Source organism: Sander vitreus, chromosome 17, assembly GCF_031162955.1.
Source record: "Sander vitreus isolate 19-12246 chromosome 17, sanVit1, whole genome shotgun sequence".
Lineage (NCBI taxonomy): Eukaryota > Metazoa > Chordata > Actinopteri > Perciformes > Percidae > Sander > Sander vitreus.
The window spans coordinates 19,773,768-19,796,779 of NC_135871.1; the positions used below are offsets into that span (position 1 = coordinate 19,773,768).

A 23,012-nucleotide genomic window follows, 5' to 3' on the forward strand; every position below is an offset into this window, starting at 1 on the left:
GTATTTTACCCTCAAAATTTCCTGGGGGAGGACCCCCAGACCCCCCCCCCCCACTGCTTGATGTGTTCCCCCAAAGACCAATTCTGAGCATGGAAAAACCCTGAAGTATAATCACAGACAGCCATAAAAAACATTTAAATTGCGGAGTTAGAGTTACAACGGATGAAAAGATGGAGAACCAGACAGACAATATGTACAGTGTCAACAGAGAGAAACACGGACAATCGATCAGACAGACAGTGACAACAAAGAACAACATACTGTAGAGAATGACAGTAACAGCATACAAACGGCATAAACAGGCAGTATGTGTAAATTTGTTATACACGTGTGCTCTTTAAAAAGTAGTAAGCATTGTTTGCCAGTTACATTAAATGTTTAAAAATCGGTTACATAATGTACTGCTTATATTATTTCAGTATCTGTACACAAATGTAATTAGTGAATGCACGTGTCCGTGGGTGGGGCTGCATGGGCGTGGTAATGTGGGCTGGTGTGGCTACAGTGCCAGGGCTGAATTTTTGTCCCAGTCCGCCCCTGGTGTTTCCTCCATAATTATATGATGTTTGACCTCTGATCTAATTAGGTGATGTCTTCAGATTTCCTTTACTCTAGTTTACAATAGTGCTCAAGCAAGAGACAAAATTACTCATTAAGCCAAATTATATTTGTGTATAGCTCTCCTAATATTTGGGTCTTGGGAATGTGAGCCAACACAAGAGATGTGTAATTGTTTGCCCTTCAAATAGAGAGAAAAGAAAAATGTTGATCAGCAATGTAACCTGTGTACAAAAGTAGCAGGAAAGTGGGTATAACTTATGTATCTACTGTGTGTTCAAAGTCTGTTTTTTAACTGAAATAGAAATACAGGACTACTACTGTAGTGGGTTTTTTTTTTCAGGAGACAAATCTGGATTGTTGTTTTAAAATGTCATGGATAATTTGTCCCCAAGTGCTGCCCATCAAGTTACACATTCTCATGGCAACAGCAACAGATCAAGAAACAAGTGGAGCAGGGGAGCAGATAATAAGTCCCTCTAACCACATCACAGTGACTAATATCTTGGTATTTTCGGCCTTTTTTGGTTTCATTTCAGTTACAGAATCTTTTAGTTTGCAGAGGAGTCGACTATGCACTTTGAGCACTCTGATATGAAGCTTTTTTTTCTTTTCTCTGTCTTTTCATAGGCCTCAAGTAAGGGTATCACTGCTTCACTGCACAGGAATGTCCTGTCATGGGGTGTGTGGCGGGGGCAAGAGGAGAAGGAGAGTGTGCCTCTTCGAGCAATAACACACTCAGACTGCAGATAGTGGATCTTACAGTGGAGTTTCCAACCTGTTCAAGGCTGCAAGTGTCCCAGATGAGGTGGGAAGAAGTCCAAAGTCAACATTTTCTCTCATCACCATCGCAGCCCAGAAGATTTTGCCATCACTTTCCACCCCACAGGACCCTGTGTATCCATTCACTCCAACACAACCTGTGAAGGTATCAATTCCACCAAAACTACCAGAAACTTTTGAAGAAAGAGCCTCATCCATACCGAGCACAATGAGAGTCTCAAACTGCCAACCGGACGTGTGCAGACAGAATCCTACCATCGTGAGGCCAAATGTGTTCAGACAGGCCTACTCACCAGCTGATGGATTGGCAATGAAGGATCAAGGAAAGAGGAAAGTACAACTTGTACAATGCAGACTGAGCTACACAGAGAGTTACAGAAAGCAGGAAGAGTTAGGTGGCACATTAACAAACCTATCCTCTCAGCCCTTCTTCCGGTCTTGTGTCCATCTTGAGGTGCCACTGAGGTCCACCAGCTCTGTTGTGTTTCTGGACAAGCCCCTTTCCGTTTCCCTTGTGAAACTAGAGGGAAGAAGAGCAGATCAACCAATCTTGTACAGGTCCACCGTGTCTGTTCACCTTGGTGTCTCATCCGGCTGCAGATCCTCTACAGAAAACAAACCAGCCAAAAGTAATGAGGGCTACGTGAGGCCCAGAGCGGCCATGTTGGGCCAAAACAAACGCAATGGCCGTGAGAGTGGTTTGGGTCACTGCAGAAGCCCTTTATCAAAGCCCAGGGACCACAAGGTCGAGCAAATAGCACCTACTCATGGTGTTAACAGCAAGGCTGATGATTCAGACACGCAGCGCCATAGTACTACTTTGGGATTATTGTCATTCAGAGGGCCAAGCCCCTCAAACACAAAGGCTGGCAGGCAGAAGGGGAATGCAGATGAGGCAGCCTTCCCTATCACTAGCAAGTTCAGGCACAGGCAGCACACTTCCAATATTGCCCCAGGTATGAATTTCATCCCCTTGCTTAAGAAGTGAAAGTCTAAAGTACCTATGCAATTGATCTGTATATTGCTTTCAGTGGCCCGCATAATCTTAAAATATCTTAGATCATATCTCATTTCCCAGACGTAACAGTAAGCTGAATGCGGTGCCAAGGTGATCTTAGCTCTTTCGTTCACTCTGCCTCTCGTCTTTTGATTTAGACCTCAATCATTGTTAATAGAACCACACTCACCCACCACACGTACACTCCTACTGTACATTCACATTGTTTAAGATGAATCCCAACTGGTGCACACACACACTCAGTACAACTGCAGCTTTACATAAAGAACAAACACTTTATCCTCCTCTGACTTCCAAACCCTTCAATATAAAATCCTAAATTATGAACTGTGACTGTATAGCGGGTTGAATAGACTGAATTTGCATGATTTCTCCAGGTCTCCCGGTACATAAGTTATGAGATCCATGTTATATGAGAGCTGTAATAAGAAATGTAATTTGGTTTATGCTACTGAAGAGCTTCCTGTTTAACTGTTGATGGAACTCTCTTCAAGGTGAAAGTGTAGAAGTACCACAAAATACTAGTCCCAAAGCAACAGAATTGGATGTTATACTACACTGCAGGTTTGGTCTTCTAAGAGGTAGCTTATTACAGTAATTAAATTAATGGCATGCTAATTAATTAAAGCATGCCATTTTAAAGGAATAGTTCAACATTTTGGAAATATGCTTTCTTGCTGAGAGTTAGATGAAAAGGTCGATAGCACTCTCATGTCTGTACGCTAAGTAGCCTATAAAGCTACAACCTGCAGCTGTTACATGTAGGCTTACATTAGCATAAAGACTGGAAACAGCTAGTCTGACTCTGTCCGGCGGCAATAAAATCCGTCTACCAGCACCTCTAAATTGACATGTATCGCATTTAATCTGTACAAAAAAACAAAATGTAAAAATGACAAATTGTGGTTTTATGTGACTTCCTAGAGTCTCTGCTGGTTGCCTGAAAATCCCACAGGGACTACAAGATCAAGGAAGTCACTGCACCTGGCCAAGAAATAGTCTGGCTAGCTGTTTCGCCCTGTTTACATTATTTATGCTAAGCTAAGCTAAAGGCTGCTGGCTGTGGCTTCATATTTAACACACAGCAGGGCTGCTGACTCTTATGCATTGAACATGAGACCGATTTTCTCGCACTCTCACACCACATGTTCATTTTCTCACTCAGTGAAAAACAAATTTATAGGCTAACTGATAACGTTGCGCCAAAAGAGGACACTGACAGCGCACAAACAGACAAGACAAAGCAGCACAGCACAACCGCAGCATAGTAAGACACTGCGGTCAAGTGAGCCGTTGTTTGGATTTTGAGGCTGATACAGTACTGGAACTTGGAGCGTCCAGAAAGGACAAAAAGCAATAACTTCTCACAATTCATATACCAAATTAAACCGTCAGCAAAGAATCCAAGAGTCCTAATTTGATATAATATAATTAACGCTTTGAAATCATTTTAAAACTCTCATAAATCCAAAAAATAAATGTTTTCCTTCAGAGGTTTGCTGCATAATGGCGACATGATCAGAATGACTCTGATTAGGACCATGTCGAATTTAAAGTTATTTTACTGTACAGTTTTTTTTGTAAAAAATTAAAGGGAAAATCGCCACAAAATACATTGTAACAGGTAAAAAATGTCCTCATGTTTAGACTCTTCAAAGGTTTGCTGACATTTTTTATGTAATCCTGTTCATGATGACCCTGACTGTGACCATGTCAAATCTGAAGTCATTTTACTATCTCACTCCAAACGAGGAACCATCACCTTATCGTGGTGGAGAGGTTTGTGTGTCCCTATGAACCTGAGGGCTGTGTTGTCTGGAGCTTTGTGCTCCTGGTAGGGTCTCCCAAGGCAAAGTGGTCTCAGGTGAGGGGCCAGACAAAGAATGGTTCAAAAATCCTATGAAAAATCGAGGAAGGGATGAAGTGACCCTGCCCCCGTCTGGAGCCAGGCCCAGATGGAGGGCTCGTCAGCGAGCGTCTGGTGGCCGGGTTTGCCACGGAGCCCGGTCGGGCACAGCCCGAAAAAGCTACGTGGCGGACATCCCTCCATCCCATGGGCCCACCACCTGTGGGAGGAACCGCTGGGGTCGGGTGCGCTGCCACATGGGTGGCAGTGAAGGTCAGGGGCCTCGACGGACCAGACCCGGGCAGCAGAGGCTGGCTCTGGGGGACGTGGAATGTCACCTCTCTGTGGGGGAAGGAGCCGGAACTTGTGCGGGAGGTGGAGCGCTACCGGTTAGATCTGGTGGGGCTTACCTCTACGCACAGTCTTGGTTCTGGAACCATACTCCTGGATAGGGGGTTGGACTCTTTTCTTCTCCGGAGTTGCCCAGGGTGTGAGGCGCCGGGCGGGTGTGGGGATACTCACAAGCCCCCGGCTGAGTGCCGCTACGTTGGAGTTTAACCCGGTGGACGAGAGGGGTCGCCTCCCTACGCCTGCGGGTTGTGGGGGGGAAAACTCTGACTGTTGTTTGTGCATATGAACCAAACAAGAGTTCAGAGTATTCGGCCTTCTTGGAGGCCTTGAGTGGAGTCCTGCATGGGGGCTCCAGTCGGGAGACTCCATAGTTCTGCTGGGGGGGGACTTCAACGCGCACGTGGGTAATGATGGAGACACATGGAGAGGCGTGATTGGGAGGAACGGCCTCCCTGATCTAAACCAGAGTGGTTGTTTGTTGTTGGACTTCTGTGCTAGTCATGGATTGTCTATACTCGAACACCATGTTTGAACATAGGGATGCTCATAAGTGTACTTGGTACCAGAGCACCCTAGGCCAAAGGTCAATGATCGATTTTATAATCGTTTCATCTGATCTGAGGCCATATGTTTTGGACACTCGGGTGAAGAGAGGGGCGGAGCTGTCAACCGATCCCCATCTGGTGGTGAGTTGGGTCAGGGGGTGGGGGGAAGACTCTGGACAGACCTGGTAAGCCCAAACGGGTAGTGCGGGTAAATTGGGAACGTCTGGAGGAGGCCCTGTCCAACAGACTTTCAACTCACACCTCCGGCGGAGCTTTTCGTGCATCCCTGTGGAGGCTGGGGGCATTGAACCCGAGTGGACAATGTTCAAAGTTTCCATTGCTGAAGCTGCGGTGAGGAGCTGTGGTCTTAGGGTCTTGGGTGCCTCAAGGGGCGGTAACCCACGAACACCGTGGTGGACACCGGTGGTCAGGGAAGCCGTCCGACTGAAGAAGGAGTCTTTCCGGGATATGTTATCCCAGACGACTCCGGAGGCAGTTGCAAGGTACCGAAGGGCCCGAAGGGCTGCAGCCTCTGCCGTGAAAGAGGCAAAGCAGCGTGTGTGGGAGAAGTTCGGAGAAGACATGGAGAAGGACTTTCGGTCGGCACCAAGGTACTTCTGAAAACCGTTCGCCACCTCAGGAGGGGGGAAGCGGGGAACCATCCAAGCTGTGTACAGTAAGGATGGGACGCTGTTGACCTCAACTGAGGAGGTAATAGGGCGGTGGAAGGAGCACTTTGAGGAACTCCTAAATCCGACTAATACGCCCTCTATGGTAAAGGCAGAGCTGGAGGATGAGGGGGGATTGGCATCAATTTCCCTGGTGGAGGTTGCTGAGGTAGTTAAACAACTCCACAGTGGCAAAGCCCCAGGAATTGATGAGATCCGTCCAGAAATGCTTAAAGCTCTGGGTGTGGAGGGGTTGTCTTGGTTGACACGCCTCTTCAACATTGCGTGGAAGTCTGGGGACGGTGCCTAAGGAGTGGCAGACCGGGGTGGTGGTTCCCCTTTTTAAAAAGGGGGGACCAGAGGGTGTGTGCCAATTACAGGGGTATCACACTTCTCAGCCTCCCGGTAAAGTCTACTCCAAGGTGCTGGAAAGGAGGGTTCGGTCGATAGTCGAATCTCAGGTTGAAGAGGAACAATGCGGATTCCGTCCTGGTCGTGGAACAACGGACCAGATCTTTACTCGCAAGGATCCTGGAGGGAGCCTGGGAGTATGCCCAACCAGTCTACATGTGTTTTGTGGATCTGGAGAAGGCGTATGACCGGGTGCCCCGGGAGATACTGTGGGAGGTGCTGCGGAGTACGGGGTGAGGGGGTCCCTTCTCAGGGCCATCCACCTCTGTACGACCAAAGCGAGAGCTGTGTCCGGGTTCTCGGCAGTAAGTCGGACTCGTTTCAGGTGAGAGTTGGCCTCCGCCAGGGCTGGGCTTTGTCACCAATCCTGTTTGTAGTATTTATGGACAGGATATCGAGGCGTAGTCGGGGTGGAGAGGGGTTGCAGTTCGGTGGGCTGGGGATCTCATCGCTGCTTTTTTGCAGATGATGTGGTCCTGATGGCATCATCGGCCCTGTGACCTTCAGCACTCACTGGATTGGTTCGCAGCCGAGTGTGAAGCGGCTGGGATGAGGATCAGCACCTCTAAATCGGAGGCCATGGTTCTCAGCAGGAAACCGATGGAGTGCCTTCTCCAGGTAGGGAATGAGTCCTTACCCCAAGTGAAGGAGTTCAAGTACCTTGGGGTCTTGTTCGCGAGTGAGGGGACAATGGAGCGGGAGATTGGTCGGAGAATCGGCACAGCAGGTGCGGTATTACATTCAATTTATCGCACCGTTATGACGAAAAGAGAGCTGAGCCAGAAGGCAAAGCTCTCAATCTACCGGTCAGTTTTTGTTCCTACTCTCACCTATGGTCATGAAGGCTGGGTCATGACCGAAAGAACAAGATCCAGGGTACAAGCGGCCGAAATGGGTTTCCTCAGGAGGGTAGCTGGCGTCTCCCTTAGAGATAGGGTGAGAAGCTCAGTTATCCGTGAGGAACTCGGAGTAGAGCCGCTGCTCCTTTACGTCGAAAGGAGCCAGTTGAGGTGGTTCGGGCATCTGGTAAGGATGCCCCCTGGGCGCCTCCCTAGGGAGGTGTTCCAGGCACGTCCAGCTGGGAGGAGGCCTCGGGGGAGACCCAGGACCAGGTGGAGGGATTATATCTCTAACCTGGCCTGGGAACGCCTCGGGATCCCCCAGTCGGAGCTGGTTAATGTGGCCCGGGAAAGGGAAGTTTGGGGTCCCCTGCTGGAGCTGCTACCCCCGCGACCCGACCCCGGATAAGCGGATGAAGATGGATGGATGGACTCCAAACGAAATTGAAAAGTTGGCAGCCATGCAGACACACATGATAGTGGTATCGGTTTTTGCATCTAACTCTCCACAAGAAATCAAATAATAGTATTTTCCAGATTGTCAAACTTTCTTTACTAAGGTTTAGTGTAGCAGTAAGGGTAAGCTGAATGGATTGATATTGATACTGCAGCAAGCCATATGATGTCCTGGATACTTACTGTACCTTACATACAGTGAGTAGACTTATATGGCAGTGGATGTCCAAAATGCCAAAAGAAATGCAATGTCACTGCCTCCCCTGTTACCATGGCTGTCTCAAGAAGAACAACTGCAATATGACACTTTTTAATTATTAATGCACTCTCTTACCTCATTACAATTATTTTCTGCATCATCCCACACCTCCATGTGTTATTATCTTCTTTAAACTTTTATTCTTTTCACTGGGCACTTCGTTTGTTCCGATGCCTGAATGGCAAAAAATCCTGTAGCAACAGCTTGTCCGGCGACATTACACATTTTGCGTGTGCTTCCTGAAGCATGTGATGACACTCTACCTACATGTCACATGGTCATGGCAGGAAATTCAGTGGTTATTTATTCCACAAAAGGTAAAGGAATGGGGTTTCGGGTGAAGGATGGATGCACATGTCATCTTTGCATTATTCATAGGCCACATTAATGTTTCCATACGTGTTTTTTTTATGAGTTGTGAGGGTAGTGTGTGTGTGTGTGTGTGTGTGTGTGTGTGTGTGTGTGTGTGTGTGTGTGTGTGTGTGTGTGTGTGTGTGTGTGTGTGTGTGTGTGTGTGTGTGTGCTTGAGGGACAGTTTAAGGTCTGTTCATTTTCCTGCTTTCTCCAGATCATAAAAGCTTAGATGGAACTTGAGAACATTGTGAAAATTGTGCTATAACTCAGTCTGAGGGGAAGAATACAGTCGTCTGGAATACATCTACTGTATGTCTTTAATATAGCATCAAACTGTAACAAACTACATCACAAACTGCAAAACACACATCCATTTTATATTAGTTCTCCCTGTGAAAGTTACCCTGTGAAAAACAATCATGCACTTTTCTTCTTTTTTTTTTTGGAAGGATGTGACTTGCCAAATTATAGTTTATAGTCATTTCACTTCTCTCTGTGTCTCTCAAGTGGACTCCAGAACTTGGAGCAAGCAAGCAAGCAATGACAAGACAGAGGAACGACAAGAACATGACTGTTCCTCAGAGCCTCAAAAAGTCTCCGATAAGACCTGTCATTCCCGACCAAAGGCTGATTCTCTGGAAGGCACACTCAAGACTCTCAGCCTCAAAGTAGGAGCCACATTTCCAATAATGACTTGTCTTTCAGGAAATATACAACACTATAGAAGCAAACTAACATTGAGCTTGAAGGTACATTATTGACTTTGGAAAAAGCCTTTTTACAAAAATCCAATTACTGGACATTTTCTGTAGCTTTTAGCTTTATAACTTTGGTCATGGGATAAGTGATCATATATGCAGAGGAGGTCATTACCTGTCTCTCTTTAGGAATGGTCTCTCTGCCATCGATAACAACTGAACCGCCTTTTATGCCACGCATTCTTCTATGAAAAACCTGCCGCCTACATTACCCACAATACAACCCGACTGCCGACAGCTCAATTGGTGCGTTGTGCTAATTGCAGTTAAATCACCCTTTGAGCTTGAAGTCACAAACAGAGATGAGAAGCTATGAGGAGAACTCCACACCCCCAGATTTTTTATTTTTAAACTTGCAGTCTTCACCCCCAACTGGCAATTAATCAGATTGTGAGCAGCTCCTCCTGTAGCCATAACAGGCTTTATACATTTTTTGTTTTACATATGCAGTACTCATCATGACCTGTAAATAGACTGATGTGTAAAATCTGTGGAGTTCACCTTTAAGTGGATCTTGTGCAAATAATTGTTTGTCAAACCCTAACCATTTTTATACTTATAATATCCGTGTATGTGCATTATGGCGGCTACAAATTCGTAATAAACAATTAGTTCAGATCATTATTCCTATTGAGAATATTAGGGAGACTGTCAGCTGCAACAAAGATATTACTTTATGCAGTTTCAAGCTAAAACTGAAAGTCCACAGTGATCAATCAAAGAACTATCAAAGAATGAGTGGAGCCGCTGAGGATGCAAATACAACAAATAATGGTTCCACAAAGTACAGAACCAGGGCTGACAGCCTAAAAGTCATTTACGTGAAGTCAAGAAAATACCACAAATAGCTGTTTAGTATACACAGTGCAAAGGTTTATGTGGAAAAGTGCAGTGTATGTGCCGTATGGAAACTTTAAACCTTTTGATGTATTGGACTATTTCAATTAAGGTTTCCCACACAGAGAATCGTAATGTGTTTACTCTTGAAATAAACATTATCACAACAGAAGCATCATCTCTTAGGGGTGATTTTTACACTTGGAGGGATTTTTGCTTTAGTTGGTGTTTTACACAGCGTCAGCCAAGTGGAGGGGGAATGAAAACAAATCTTTAATAATTACACAATTTGCTTTTTTTTTCCTTCTTTCTTTTTGATTTTTGTTTTTCTTTCCACCCAGTTATTATAACAAGTTTTGCTCAGCGTTGTCAGGGGTAAAGATCCAGTGAGGTTTGTAAAGGATTCACATTCCCCCGTGAGTAAAGCTCTCTTACCTTTATCCCCACTAAAGCTGAGCATAATATTCACATGTTGCCTATACCTCTTAGCTATTACGAGGCTGTGAAGAGGATTCTTCAAGTTAAGGAATGGTCTATGTTCTTAATAGATTCTAACCCAATGGTGATTTTTTTTCTCTTTCCACAGGATTAATGTCTAGGAATTGTACTGTGTTCTTCCCACCAACAAGCATCTTACTGTATGTATCCCTCTTTCCACCCAAGGAGGCTTTGGAGCTCTTCAGGCCAGACTTCATCAGCCGATCTCAGGGTCGGGTGAGGAGGTTGGAGCAGAAGGCAAGGAGAAGGAGAACGGCACAGAACTCCAATCCAGACCTGGTGCAGAGCCTCAGGGAGGATCGAGGCAAACAAAAGAAGAACTGCACCACACCGGATCCACTTAGTGGTAAGTGCAGCTGAATAACTCTGGAATTGGGTAAAATCAGAAGTAATTTCATATCTCTGCCCAACCAAACAGAAGGTTTCCGCTCTTCTGCCATACCACCCATGATGACAGCAGCATACCGCCAGCTGTAGATCATATATGATACTGGCATTCAATCTGTAGTGATGACAGCAAGCAATTCACAGTCTAGCACTTGAAATAGTTTCCCAGTGGTGAGTGTATTGCAGGCCCTCATCTTCTACAACAATACTTTACCATGTTTCCCATCTGTAGTTACATCACTTCTGCAGGGACTAACACATTCATCAAATCCTTAGACTGGGGATGGGATAAAGGCTCCTTTAGTGGGTATATATGTATGAATGTATGTAAATGTAACCCATAGCCCCACACATACACTGGGAAATTAGTAAATAATGAACTTGTGGTCATGTTGGCATTGAATAATGTTGGCTTTTCAAGGAATGTGGACTATTTCTCAAATAATCTTTCAACAGCCTCAGCTGATACATATTATTCTTCTCATAGTGTAGTGGCAATTATCCAACTTTGCTCTCTGCTGGTCATTATCTAGTATTGCAGATCAGTTAAAGAATATTTGCTCTAAAACTCTGTATGCAAAGAATACACACAAGCTGAGACCAAAAGTCGAGTCTAGAATATAAATGTGATGTTTTCTTTTCTATTTGTTGCAACTTTTTTCATCCCACGTGAAACTGTTTTGCAGACAGGAATTAAACAAGGGAAACATACAACAAAGAATCATTTGTCATATAGGAAAAGACGTAATGCATATAAATTCACAAATACCGTTAAAAATTAAAACAAACGGAGCAAATCAGAAGCACGCCAAAAAAAGGAATTGGGGCCTAGACGTAATGTACAGTAAAGGGCATGAAAAACATGTTTCTAAGCAAAATGCCTAGTTTAAATAAGCATTTGTCAAAAATGTTATCCAGCAAGATATAGAAATTGTCTGTCAGTGAAAAACTTTTTATAGTAAGAGAATACTAGCATTTTTCTAATATTGTTTGATGTTCATAAAGGTGTAGACAATGATTTCGGTGCAGGAAATGTTATATTCAGTGTAAACACTGTTAGTCTTGTTTTATCTTTCTCCCGTATTGAAGCTATCAGACTTTGACAAGGCTCTGTTCGTGAGCGCACACAACATCAAACATTTCTCTCAGCTGTTTTAACTCAACTGTTTGATTCTCTGTCTGCTTTAAGAAAATATTGGATTGTAAAAGCTAGGGAATTGGTTTTCTACATAGGTTAAGTAATATCAGAATTTCTTTAATACTTTTTGATCACACCAGCATGCACACTTATTTCACGCATTCATCACAGCAGATTTTTTACAGATTTTTTTCTTTGCATCAAATCCAACTTTACCAGGCACCTGGCCACTCATCACTTTAGTAAAACATTAATAAAGTAGGGAGGCATAGTACTACAGATACTGCAGGGCTCCAACTTACTTTTTGTAAGGTCATGGAGAAGTCATGAATAGCTCACACTGGTCTCTGCCTGAAGTCTGAAGTCTAATTATGAACAAAGAGTCTTGGTACTGTTGACCTGAGCAGCAGCAGCAACACTCTAGTAATTTACTTTTGTTTAATCTGTGAGAGACAGAACTTATTAGGACTGGATATGGATATGTATGGTATGTATTTGATGTGTGTGTGTGTGTGTGTGTGTGTGTGTGTGTGTGTGTGTGTGTGCGTGCGTGCGTGCATGCATGCGTGCATGCATGCATGTGAGTGCGTGCGTGCGCGTGTCTGTCTGTGTTAATGCTCAAATGTGTCTGAAAAAGAGAGATCACAGTGTTCCCTCAGTGTTCATTAACATATTCAAGGTTTCATTTGCATATTCATTCTTATTTGTTATTCCTTTGTGTGTGTGTGTGTGTGTGTGTGTGTGTGTGTGTGTGTGTGTGTGTGTGTGTGTGTGTGTGTGTGCATGTCCTAGATAACCTTTTCAAGCCTGGAGAGAGGTCTATATCAGACAGAGAGATGCAGCTGAGGTCCAGACGGTGAGTTCTCCAGACCAAACCCACGTCAAACGATGTCACTCCGTCACTCCTCGCGCTTTGTTTTTCTTATTCAGCACAATCTATCAAGCTTGTTTATCATATCTGCCATGTATGCAGATTTGTGCACAAACACAATGCACATTTACAAACCCACATACTGTACGGATACAATAGATGTTTTATGTCCAAATGTCTTGACAGAGATATGGGCTACCGTCTGTATGCCTTATCTCTTTTTTTTTCTTGCCTTATCTGGAAAGGCACACCTGATCAGATGATGGCTGATCATTGTAATTTTTTTCAAAAGCGACACTATCTGACTTGGAGGATCTCTTAACAAATTGGCTGTAGTGGTGGGAGTGAAAAAGGAGTATGTGGGAGACCTGTTTATCAGTGGATCCAGGTTTTTGCTGGCTGTGGCCTCAATAGATAATACCTTGTCTCTGGTATGCCAATTCATTGGCATACCAGAGACAAGCCACCCTCATACTTCTGATACCATACAGTATTCCCCTGCCCTGTATGCAATTGCCTTTTTTGTGTCTGTAGGATTTACAACAAGCTGCCGGAGGTAACAAAGAAAAAGGAGGAGGAGAAGAAGAGAGCTGTATCACAAATCAACAGATTGCGAGTAGATGTCTTTAAAAAGGTAGGAAGGAATCCTTTTTGGTACAAAAATCTATTCAAAACATTGATCAAATGTGTCAACTTCTACAATTATAATTCAACATAATAGAAAACAAACAGTCTTGCACCAAAAGAAGTTTAAAATCCCAAACATGAAAATCAAATTATAACACTGCGCTTACTGTTTTCTGAAGGCATGCTGTGAAATGTTCAAAGCAGGTGTCTGCACAGTAAATTTTATGGCAATAATATTTTAACACAGTGTGTCATTGAGTTTTTGATTGGATATTTATGAATCCACAAAACACACCAATCGAAGAGATCACACATTAAAAGGAGAGCAAAATGGTCCCAAGGTGTAACTTAAACAATTAAATACAAAATAACATCAGTTCAAACTAGACCAAAAAAGAAATATCTACCTTAATACACCAAACTACAACAACAAATATAGTATTTGGATTTATTTTGGTGTTCTTGAAGTGTTCCTAGTTCTTGGTTTTTTTGACTTGTTGTAATTGAATGAAATCTACATTAAACATTCTCATTATGTACATAAATTAAGTTTTGTTTGTGTATAAGCATCGTTCAAAAAATGAAACATGGTTTGATCATATCCAGCAGAGGTCACTATTTGACTGCTAAAGCTAGCTCCTCTGCCATTTGTCACACTATCTGTCTATTCATTTCCCTTATACATTATGTTGAATCTGTTACTTTGAAGTGGCTGGTGTTTTCTTCAAAATCAGATCAGGAAACATTAAAAGAAGCTAAAGCTAGACCCTTACTGCATCACAGCTAAGCCCATTTCACTCCTTATACCACAGTGTGGTTTTGGATTTCAGCACAGTAGAAACCAAAGCTCACACATAACTTAACTAAATGTGACCTATTCCAGGCCCTGCTGACATGATACACATCCACGTCTTCCTACAGTGGCAGCATGTGGTAAATTAATGACATATTTAGGGCATGCAGTGTCAGACAGATCCATTCAGCTTCACGTGTGGGTGAGCCTTAACTCACTCAAACATTATAACCACAACAATGAATTTGCTGTCAGTCAGGTGAGATGTGAAAAATGTGAAGAGATGTTTTCCAATCTCTTACAGATAATTACACAATCATCGCAGCTGTGTGTGTGTGTGTGTGTGTGTGTGTGTGTGTGTGTGTGTGTGTGTGTGTGTGTGTGTGTGTGTGTGTGTGTGTGTGTGTGTGTGTGTGTCTTTTACAAAGATGTTATTTAAGATGATCTCAAGATGATTGGCTTCTCTCTCGTTTATCTCTCTCATACATTTAAGTAAACTGGGAACTGTTTTGCATCAGGCATCAATTTTCAATTTAAACAGCGAATCTACAGTAAATCAACACTGTGTGGTGTACTGACACAGGCAGCAATTACAGAGCATAGTGTGACATCAAATGGCTCTGTAAGAGAAAAAAAAAGAATTCTTGGGGAAATGGAGCAGGCGAGCACTGCTTTGATGCCAGTGTGACCTTGCCACCTCTCAAATGAAGCTATTAGCTGGGCTCAACGACAGTGAGATTGGGAGAAAAAGGAGTGTGTTCCTCCACGATAAACACTGAGTTGTGTGTGCTTTAGAGGCCTCGTTTTCTGTCAAAAAGTCTGCAACACATACACAACGGTTGAGCCTAGAGAAGAGTCACATAGGGGTCTGATAGTGAGAGGTAGAGGGTGGGTCGTTTTGACTGCTGGCTGAAATGAGATTCCAGTTGTTGGGTAGTACTGTGAGAGGAGGGTGATTGCATAGCAGTGTGTTTGGTCAGATAGCAAGCTAGAATTATTCCTCCTTTCTGGGCTTGGCCACCTCAGGGGTGAGGCGGATGGAAGGGAAAGCCAACATAGCAGCGGGAGTCACTCCTGTGTGATGCAGAGCTGCTCTAAGAGATTTAGGGACAAGAGGTCTGAGTGCAGATACTGTAGATGTGTTCTTAATCTGTTTTTGTTATTTTGTTGTTTTGCAGAGACTTCTGGACCAGATCCTGCAAAGATAAAACACTGAAACGCAATTGGCGTAAATTCACTGACTATTCTTCACTTTTCTCCATGTATATTAAATATGACTTTCTTCTATGCAAATCATTCCCATGCCTTTGCATATATTCATTTTATTAGGGCTCAATTTCTGTTTAATGTTGTATTTTTGCTCATTGTATTCTGACTGCTTTACATTGCAAATGAATGCAACAACAGAAACAAAAATTGTATTTTGCTGACATTGCAAACAAGATTTAGTTTTCTTTTTATTTGTCACCAGTGTTATACATATGATTTCATTAGACATGTAACAAAGACACATTTGTATATTTCAGTCTATGCCACAATGGCAGATTACGACAATATTAGCATTTTAGTTGACTAAAATTATACTGTAAAAGTATTCTATTGATGAAATTGTATACGATGTTCAAGGCATATGGTAATAAGTTAATTGTAGTTGTTGTTGTGTGCAGACATTGACAAAGCCCAACCTTCTCACCTTGTACCGCCAACACACTCATAATTAAAAATTAAGAAGAGTTTGACGGTTGAAATAATAAAGCAATGACATTGTAATCTGTTTTTCTTGCTCAAATTAACAGTGATTAAACGCAATACAGATTAATCATATCATTTTGCTTCCTAATGATTTTATTCCTTATCTACAATATAATTTTCCTCTAATGTATCTCAAGACAAAATAAAAGCATTTCAAGGATATTCAGTGTGGAGGTAATGTCATTTTTCAGGAAATATATTCTCAGAGATTTGAGCAAAGCACCTTGACTCTGTCATTGGTAGGGTACTGTAGATGTATAAAGTGGGAGAGGGGTGAACCATGTTTCGTCATTGGCTTCATGTCTGCCTCGAGGCCTCTGGATCCTCCCATCCGGAACACTGGAATTCCAAACTAATCGAACTCAGGAGACACGCAACGCCTGTGAAAGGGGGCCTTTGTCACAGAGCTCCCAACCAGAGACGACATTGTAATAAGAGAGGAGACTACAGCCTACGACTGCAACCCACATATAGCCTGTAAAGGTGACTGACATCTCTGAGGCATTTAAAAAGAGCCTGCTGGGATGAGGAGAAAACAGGGGAAGGACATGTGCCGCAGGACTCAGACAAACACGCTGTATAAATGCATACTGTTGAGGCAGACTTTTGGTGAGTGGGTTTCTCTGCAGTAAATACTGAGTGTTGTACTGTAAATCCCAAACAAAATGCTAGGTTAAATGTTGAATTTTAGTCTGCTGCTTTAGTTCATTCTCCTCCAGTATGAAAATTATGGACCAGCTGCCATGTGCTACAAGGTTTTTGCATCCAGATGGATTGATTGTAGCCCATAGCAAGGCACATATGTAGTAAACAGTATTGATATCCACTTACTTTACTGATGCCTGTGTTGCCAGCAAGGCAATTTAAAAGAATAAACCACATGGGAGAACTGCACTTCTGCCATGTGGGCTGTTTCCAAATGATGAGCACAGACTGACAGGCAGTTGTATAGGAGGAGAAGGGCTCCTGTCAGTCAGCCTCTCTCTCTCGCTCTCTAAGGCATCATGTGTCTGTATGTCTTATTGCTATCTTCGCATAATGTGGACTGTGTACTCTGAGACCCCTCGCTTGGCCTTGACTGACTCAGATGTCCTGAGGGTAAGGCTAATATGTCTGGCTTAGAAAGCAGAACCCTAGCTGAGCTTACAGGGCTAATTGTGTACATTGAAGCAGAGCCACTGATTGTAAGTGTTTTGCCATTAGTCATTGCACTGGCACCCATTTTATCTGAACATCTAGCCTCATGGACATCTCTTTCTAGTAGTGTCTCTGTATTCTAGGATTGTGATTGTAACATTCATACAAGTAGTCTTCCCAATTAAAATCTAAGATATTTACTGTATCTTAGGGAGAGCAACAGGCAAGAAAAGCCTGGGTGTTGTTCAAAAGCACAGACAGAAGCAATTCAACAGTTAAAAGAGAACAACAGAACATAAGGGTGTTTTTTTGGGGTGTATATTTTAATAAAACTCTTCAGAGAGAAAATGAAGCTAGACAAATACAATAAGACACATGTGTTTAATCCTTTTCTTTGCAGTTTGTAGCCTCAGTGGAGATGTAGAGTGAACTGATGCCTGCACAGAGACATCTGTGACTTATTGGCCTAGATTAGACTAAACCAGACCAGGTAGCTTGCGCAAAACACAGATGGGGCCAGGGTGATGAAAGTTTGTCTAAGTGTGTGTGTGTGTGTGTGTGTGTGTGTGTGTGTGTGTGTGTGTGTGTGTGTGTGTGTGAGTCTGGACACAGAGATAGAGAGAAATACAAGACAATCTCATCCTAGGGGTATTACTATTTAAAAATTAGGAATTACTTGTCATTTTCATGGACTGAATACTTTTTTAATTCACAATATTTACACTGAAATTGAATCAGAAAGTGCTCTTATTTCATCTCAACATTACAAACCTCAATTATGACAGTTGCGCAGACAAGTTTAGTGTAAACGCATACAGTTTCAAAAACCTTAGTTCCAAGATTTTGAAAATAAACTTTTACTTGGAACTGAGGGTTCAACAGGTTAAAAGCTTAACACTTTTTGAAATGTCAATTAATAAACCCTCCAGTGTACATGCATAGATTCCATTCTACAGAACTCATCAAAGGGTTTCACACTACATTTTCCAGCCAATTATATCCCAAGCAGTGCCATAGTGAAACTAGGTAACCACCTTGGGAAGTGCCCTTTTCAAAGTTTTATTATTTATTATTTAACTTGGTTATGTTTCTGAAGGAGTCAATCATCTTAATCCACTGTGCACCCACTAGATAAAAAAACAACATTTTAGCACACAAGAGAGCAGTTGAGACTGAGCCATAGAGACACAGAGGACTGAAACAAAAGGAGATACATCAAAGGTCTTATTAACTGTATAATGTTTGACAATTTGTTATATCTACAATGCATTAATAAATGTTTTAATTTGAAGCCTCATCCATCGATACACCTTTAACAACAATGGTTGGAGAAAATATTGGTTGTTATGATTGGCCCTCAGTTTATAGGCTACACTTAATTTACACTTAGCCACAAATATGTGTCACTGTAACACACTGTAAGAAATACACTGAAAAATATTCAAATTACAACCATCTTGTTTTTATAATGCTGTAAGGTATGCAAATCTGGCTCAGTTTAAAGTTTAGTTCTGGAGATTGAAAAAGAAAATATCTTCATGAATAGCAGACATACTTCCTGCTTGCGAATATTTTGTACAAGATTGTCAGGTAATTTATATGTATGTTTATTTTTTGTTTTGTCTTCCTTTTCTGTATTTTGTAACATATTTTTTACATCCTGTTCTGTTGTTTGTCATGTAACGTTAATGTTATTATTTTTTCAATAATGTTGTTTTAAAAAGTTAAGATAGCTTACTGACCCAAACACACGTAGATAGGCTGTTGGGCTGCAAACTACTAAGCTAGCTACTAGCGTCCGCCCCCCAAAAAAAAAAACAGAAAAAAAAGCTAGCTACGCAAACTTACGGGAAAATGTCAACACATTATTTTTTTTACTTGTTATCCAGCAGCGGGTTGCATCTTTAAATGTATTTTTGTTATCTAACATATAGCTACCTACACTGGCTGCCCGGACGGATAAAATGTTTGCCCGTAAATGCTCTTATACGACGCTAACGTTTTGTAGGCTAACGTTAGCTAGCTAACTTAACGTTACTTAGCTAACTTAACGTTACTTCGGCAGTCAGTGGAAATATTGTACATTTGCACCTTTTTCAACATCTTCGTTTTTATATACTCGGATAATAATACACCCTTAATGCTTCTTTGTGTGCATTATACTTGGGTTTTTAGATATCAAATAGCTTACCTATACAGTGTCTCCCTAACATGCATTTAAGTGGTAAGATAGTAAAATTGTATTTGTATTTGTCTGGCTTTAGGACCCAGCGGAGCCTAACGCGCACATGGCGAAGTGTGGCTGCTCCGGTCCTGGAGGGGATGGGTATGGCAAGTCCGCTTCACACTACTCTCCAACATCCTCTCATTCTGACTCTTCTATCGCTCCTTGCCATACCCGTACTACATGAGCAACATTTAGCCAACACATGTATTTGTACGTTTTCCGCCAGACCGTTGCAAGCCAAACGTCTGGCGTAGGAAGGAAAAGTTTTGACAGCTTCTTTCTTGGTGTGACAGCCTTCCACGTTTCGTTGGAGTCTTGGTGGTGAAGCTTTTTCCACACATTACACCACTTTAAACTGCTTTGATCTGTATCTCCATCCTGTTACCTGTGTGAAGTCTCTGGTCGTGCAGCTTAAATAACGCACTTTGACCGGAGCGCTTTCTCCGACTTCACCTCACCGAGCCCGGGCATCATGAGAACCTGGAGGCGGCGGAAGAACTTTACCTTTCTGCTCTTTGCTCTCCGCGTCTGGTGCCTGTCCACGGCGACGGAAAATGCTGACAACACGCTTTACAGTACACAGGAAGGTGAGTAGACAACATAACTGTCATTTGCCTAATGTGCATGTAGTGCTGCAACATGATTTTTAGATAGTTTGGACTATATTTAATTTATGTTTTATTAGGAAACATAACTTACAGTGTAAGCAGCTCTGTCTTAACAGTAGGGTTACCTTGTTGTATTAGTTTATAGTTAAATGGATTATCTCCCTTGTTTTCATAGATGTAGGCAACATAATGGGACACTTAAAATACTAATGTTACACACCAGCTTTGACACTTCTCTTCACGTCCCTTCTTAATTGTCTTGCTGTGCATTTTACATTTGGGAAATGCAGAAGGGGAAATTATGTTTTCTTAGATCCATCTTTTTGCTCAGATGAAACAATACAGGGAATTGTCAGGATGGGCAGACGAGATCCAAGAGGATACAGCTTTATGGTTTATGGTATCTTTAGGTTGTAAACATAAACCAAACAGGATGTTATTATTATTCAGCAGCTGAAGTTAATCTGCTGAATGAATAAGACAGTGATAACCGGGTATTGTGTTTATGGGGCAGAGCACGAGCCAGGATACAAATGTTTTGTTTTGTGTTAGTGTGTGTGTGTGTGTGTGTGTGTGTGTGTGTGTGTGTGTGTGTGTGTGTGGCTGTGGCTGTGGCTGTGGCTGTGGATGTAGTATCAAGAATGGCTAGATAAAGACAGATAAAAACAGAAACATACATTCTTACAGATTCACTCCCTTTTGAACCATAGCTATACTCTTATGTTTTAGGTTAAAATGTTGTTGAGCTGTCAAACAGGTTTCTGTGGATCTTGACATGTTGGCAAGTTGGGGTCCAGCATGCTTATAAATAAGGGTAAAATAACCTCTAAATAATAATAATTTAAATTAGGGCTGTCAAAATAACACGTTAATTTCGATTAATTAATCTGAGAAAAAATAACGCGTAAAAAAAAATAACGCAGATAAATCCATTCCATATTGACGTTTGACCCAGAGCCATTCTAGCCACCATTGGACTGTAAAATGAAGGAGGGAGACGAGAATGTGCTGCCTGGATTATTGATTGGAACATTTACTTATACAAATCTTCTTCCTGAATAGGGTTGGGTACCGAAATCTGGTGTCACTGATATGTCTGCGCTTCTCTCTGATGCTCTGAAACAGACGTTACAGGCAACACAAACACCGCTGCACGTGACGCTAGTTAACACTATACTCAACAGCAGCTAACATTAGCCTACTGCTAGCTAGTAGCTGGATTAAACACGGTTAAAATGCTGACAGCTAACGCTTAAGGTGTAAAGTTTGTCTTTATCTCACTGTAGATGATTCAACACCAGGGTGTAACAATCTGCAGCTGCCGACATCGGAAAAACACAGACGGTGCGTTCAGTGAAACTGGTAATTTACAGCCTCATGGTGCATTCAAAGTTATTGTTAAATGTCCTTTTCCCATCTGGTGGTTGTCTTTGTCGTTCAACAGCAATTTACTAGTGAAAAAAGTTATTGTTATAGTTATTACATTATTATTAAATCATTTAATTTTGACCATATGGCCTTAGCAATAAACAAGTTCTTTAATGTCGCCAACAGTTGTTTAGTACCTTTCTTTTTTTTCTTTTTTTTTAAACTTTATTAAAAAAAAAAAAAATTATCGGTTCAGGCACCGTTAATTATGTATGCGATTAATTTAGATTAATTAATCACAGAGTATGTAATTAATTCGATTAAATTTTTTAATCGATTGACAGCCCTAATTTAAATAGCTTATCTCTTAATCCTAGGTGATTCAAATCCTGAGAAGAGAAGATAAACACTATCATAAAAATAGAATTGTGGGTCATGTCTTAATAATTTAAATGCATTCCATCTAGCAAAAGTTAAATGCAATGTAGGACCACATTTTTTCTGAAGAAAAAGAATGCACAGACTGCTCATTGTTTATGATTCTGTGCAAACAAACATGAAGCCTGAGGGTGCCTCATTAAATGTAACACACAAATTATAGCAAAGCTTCACTGAAAATTACCCACGCTGGCAGAGAAATAAAAGATGCAGTTCAGGAGATGTTTACCACTCACATAATCTCGATGTGGGGTCATTACAGCTCTCACTCAGAGGGTAGCTGGAGTAAGTAAAAATAGTTTTAAAGGGGTTGTGTGAGTATTGAAATAGGGCTGTAGGCCTACATACCACCTCTTTAATGTCAGCAGGATACTGACTTCAGTCTTTCTCTGAAATGTTTGTCATGGCTTCCCTCCACCTCAGTGGAGACCGTGCTACAATGTCTTTATCATGCTGTAGTTTGTGAGACAGAATGAAGTTGAATAGGTTTTCTCCATCAGTTTTTTCATTGTTTTGACAGATTTCAAAAAAAAAATTTGTTTTATTTAAAGCTTTAGTGCGTAACTTTTTGATATTAATGAACGTCCGTTACATTCGAGCCATTGCCAAATGAGTTGCTACAAAGCTAATTAAGACTATCAGCTCCACAAAACTCTCTGTGTATTTCTCAGTATGACTATGTTCGGAAGATTGTGTCGTCCGGTGACTTTCCTGCGCAGAAGCTCGAGTGAAGATAATTACCTCTTCTGAAGAGTCCATCATGTTTTTTAATCCTCCGTGTCCTTCTTGGCTATTTGCAACTGTGTGGAGGGGGGGGTGGGGCGGTGCGAGATCATGGAAGTCATGTGGACGCGCCGACATTGTTGCTGTCATTACTTAGAATCCTCATGGGGGCGACAGAAACTACGCACTATAGCTTTAATGATGTCAAGGTGGGCATAACAGGATATGCGATGTCCCAGGAATATTCAGTTGAATTGCATGTATGGTCTAGCTTGCATGCTAAATGTATATATGTAGCTTAAATGTCTGCATATAGGCCTACAGGTAGATTGGTATGCCATTAAAAAAAAGAAAAAAGAGAGTAGTATATGCAATACAGCAAAAAGTGCAACAAAAACACATGGTTTAAAAAATACTAAGATAATTGGGGATCCTAACTTGACACTGTCCTCCCAAGAAAAATGACAGCATCAGTCTTTTCAGCAAATGCTCTAAAACAACATATATTCACTGTATATGCACATGTGATAAATCCCTCTAGCTGGTGAGAATTATGAAATTACGTTGGACGTGGAAAGGCACAAAGTCCACATCTATCTATCTATCTATCTATCTATCTATCTATCTATCTATCTATCTATCTATCTATCTATCTATCTATCTATCTTGATTTCTTTTAACCATGACTGATTTTTCCCTAACCTTAACCAATCAATTATTTGAACCTAAACCATGATCTTTCCCTAACCAAGTCGTTTTCTA

At 41.8% G+C, this 23,012-nt stretch overlaps 2 protein-coding genes across 2 annotated transcripts in view; both read left to right on the top strand.

The window, feature by feature from the left end:
• The first annotated feature begins 1,212 nt into the window (after window positions 1-1,212).
• LOC144532559 (uncharacterized) lies at window positions 1,213-15,831 on the top strand. The gene is made up of 6 exons (XM_078273396.1): window positions 1,213-2,297; window positions 8,596-8,756; window positions 10,347-10,527; window positions 12,499-12,562; window positions 13,112-13,211; window positions 15,176-15,831. Exons 1-6 carry the CDS (start codon window positions 1,550-1,552, stop codon window positions 15,203-15,205), a joined length of 1,284 nt encoding a protein of 427 aa, XP_078129522.1. The 5' UTR covers window positions 1,213-1,549; the 3' UTR covers window positions 15,206-15,831.
• A 3,422-nt stretch (window positions 15,832-19,253) lies between these two features.
• Window positions 19,254-23,012, top strand: part of adam12b (ADAM metallopeptidase domain 12b) — a 93,192-nt gene continuing 89,433 nt past the window's right edge. The window contains exon 1 of the mRNA XM_078273686.1: window positions 19,254-19,700. Within this exon, the coding sequence (XP_078129812.1) occupies window positions 19,586-19,700 (115 nt within the window). The 5' untranslated portion in view covers window positions 19,254-19,585. The remainder of the gene's footprint in view (window positions 19,701-23,012) is intronic.

Bases quoted from the DNA above. Each gene is read 5' to 3' on its own strand.
- LOC144532559 (XM_078273396.1), top strand. From the start codon at position 1,550: ATGAGAGTCTCAAACTGCCAACCGGACGTGTGCAGACAGAATCCTACC. The intron at 12,563-13,111 runs GTGAGTTCTCCA...TTGTGTCTGTAG, and splicing joins ATGCAGCTGAGGTCCAGACG to GATTTACAACAAGCTGCCGG. The intron at 13,212-15,175 runs GTAGGAAGGAAT...GTTGTTTTGCAG, and splicing joins GAGTAGATGTCTTTAAAAAG to AGACTTCTGGACCAGATCCT.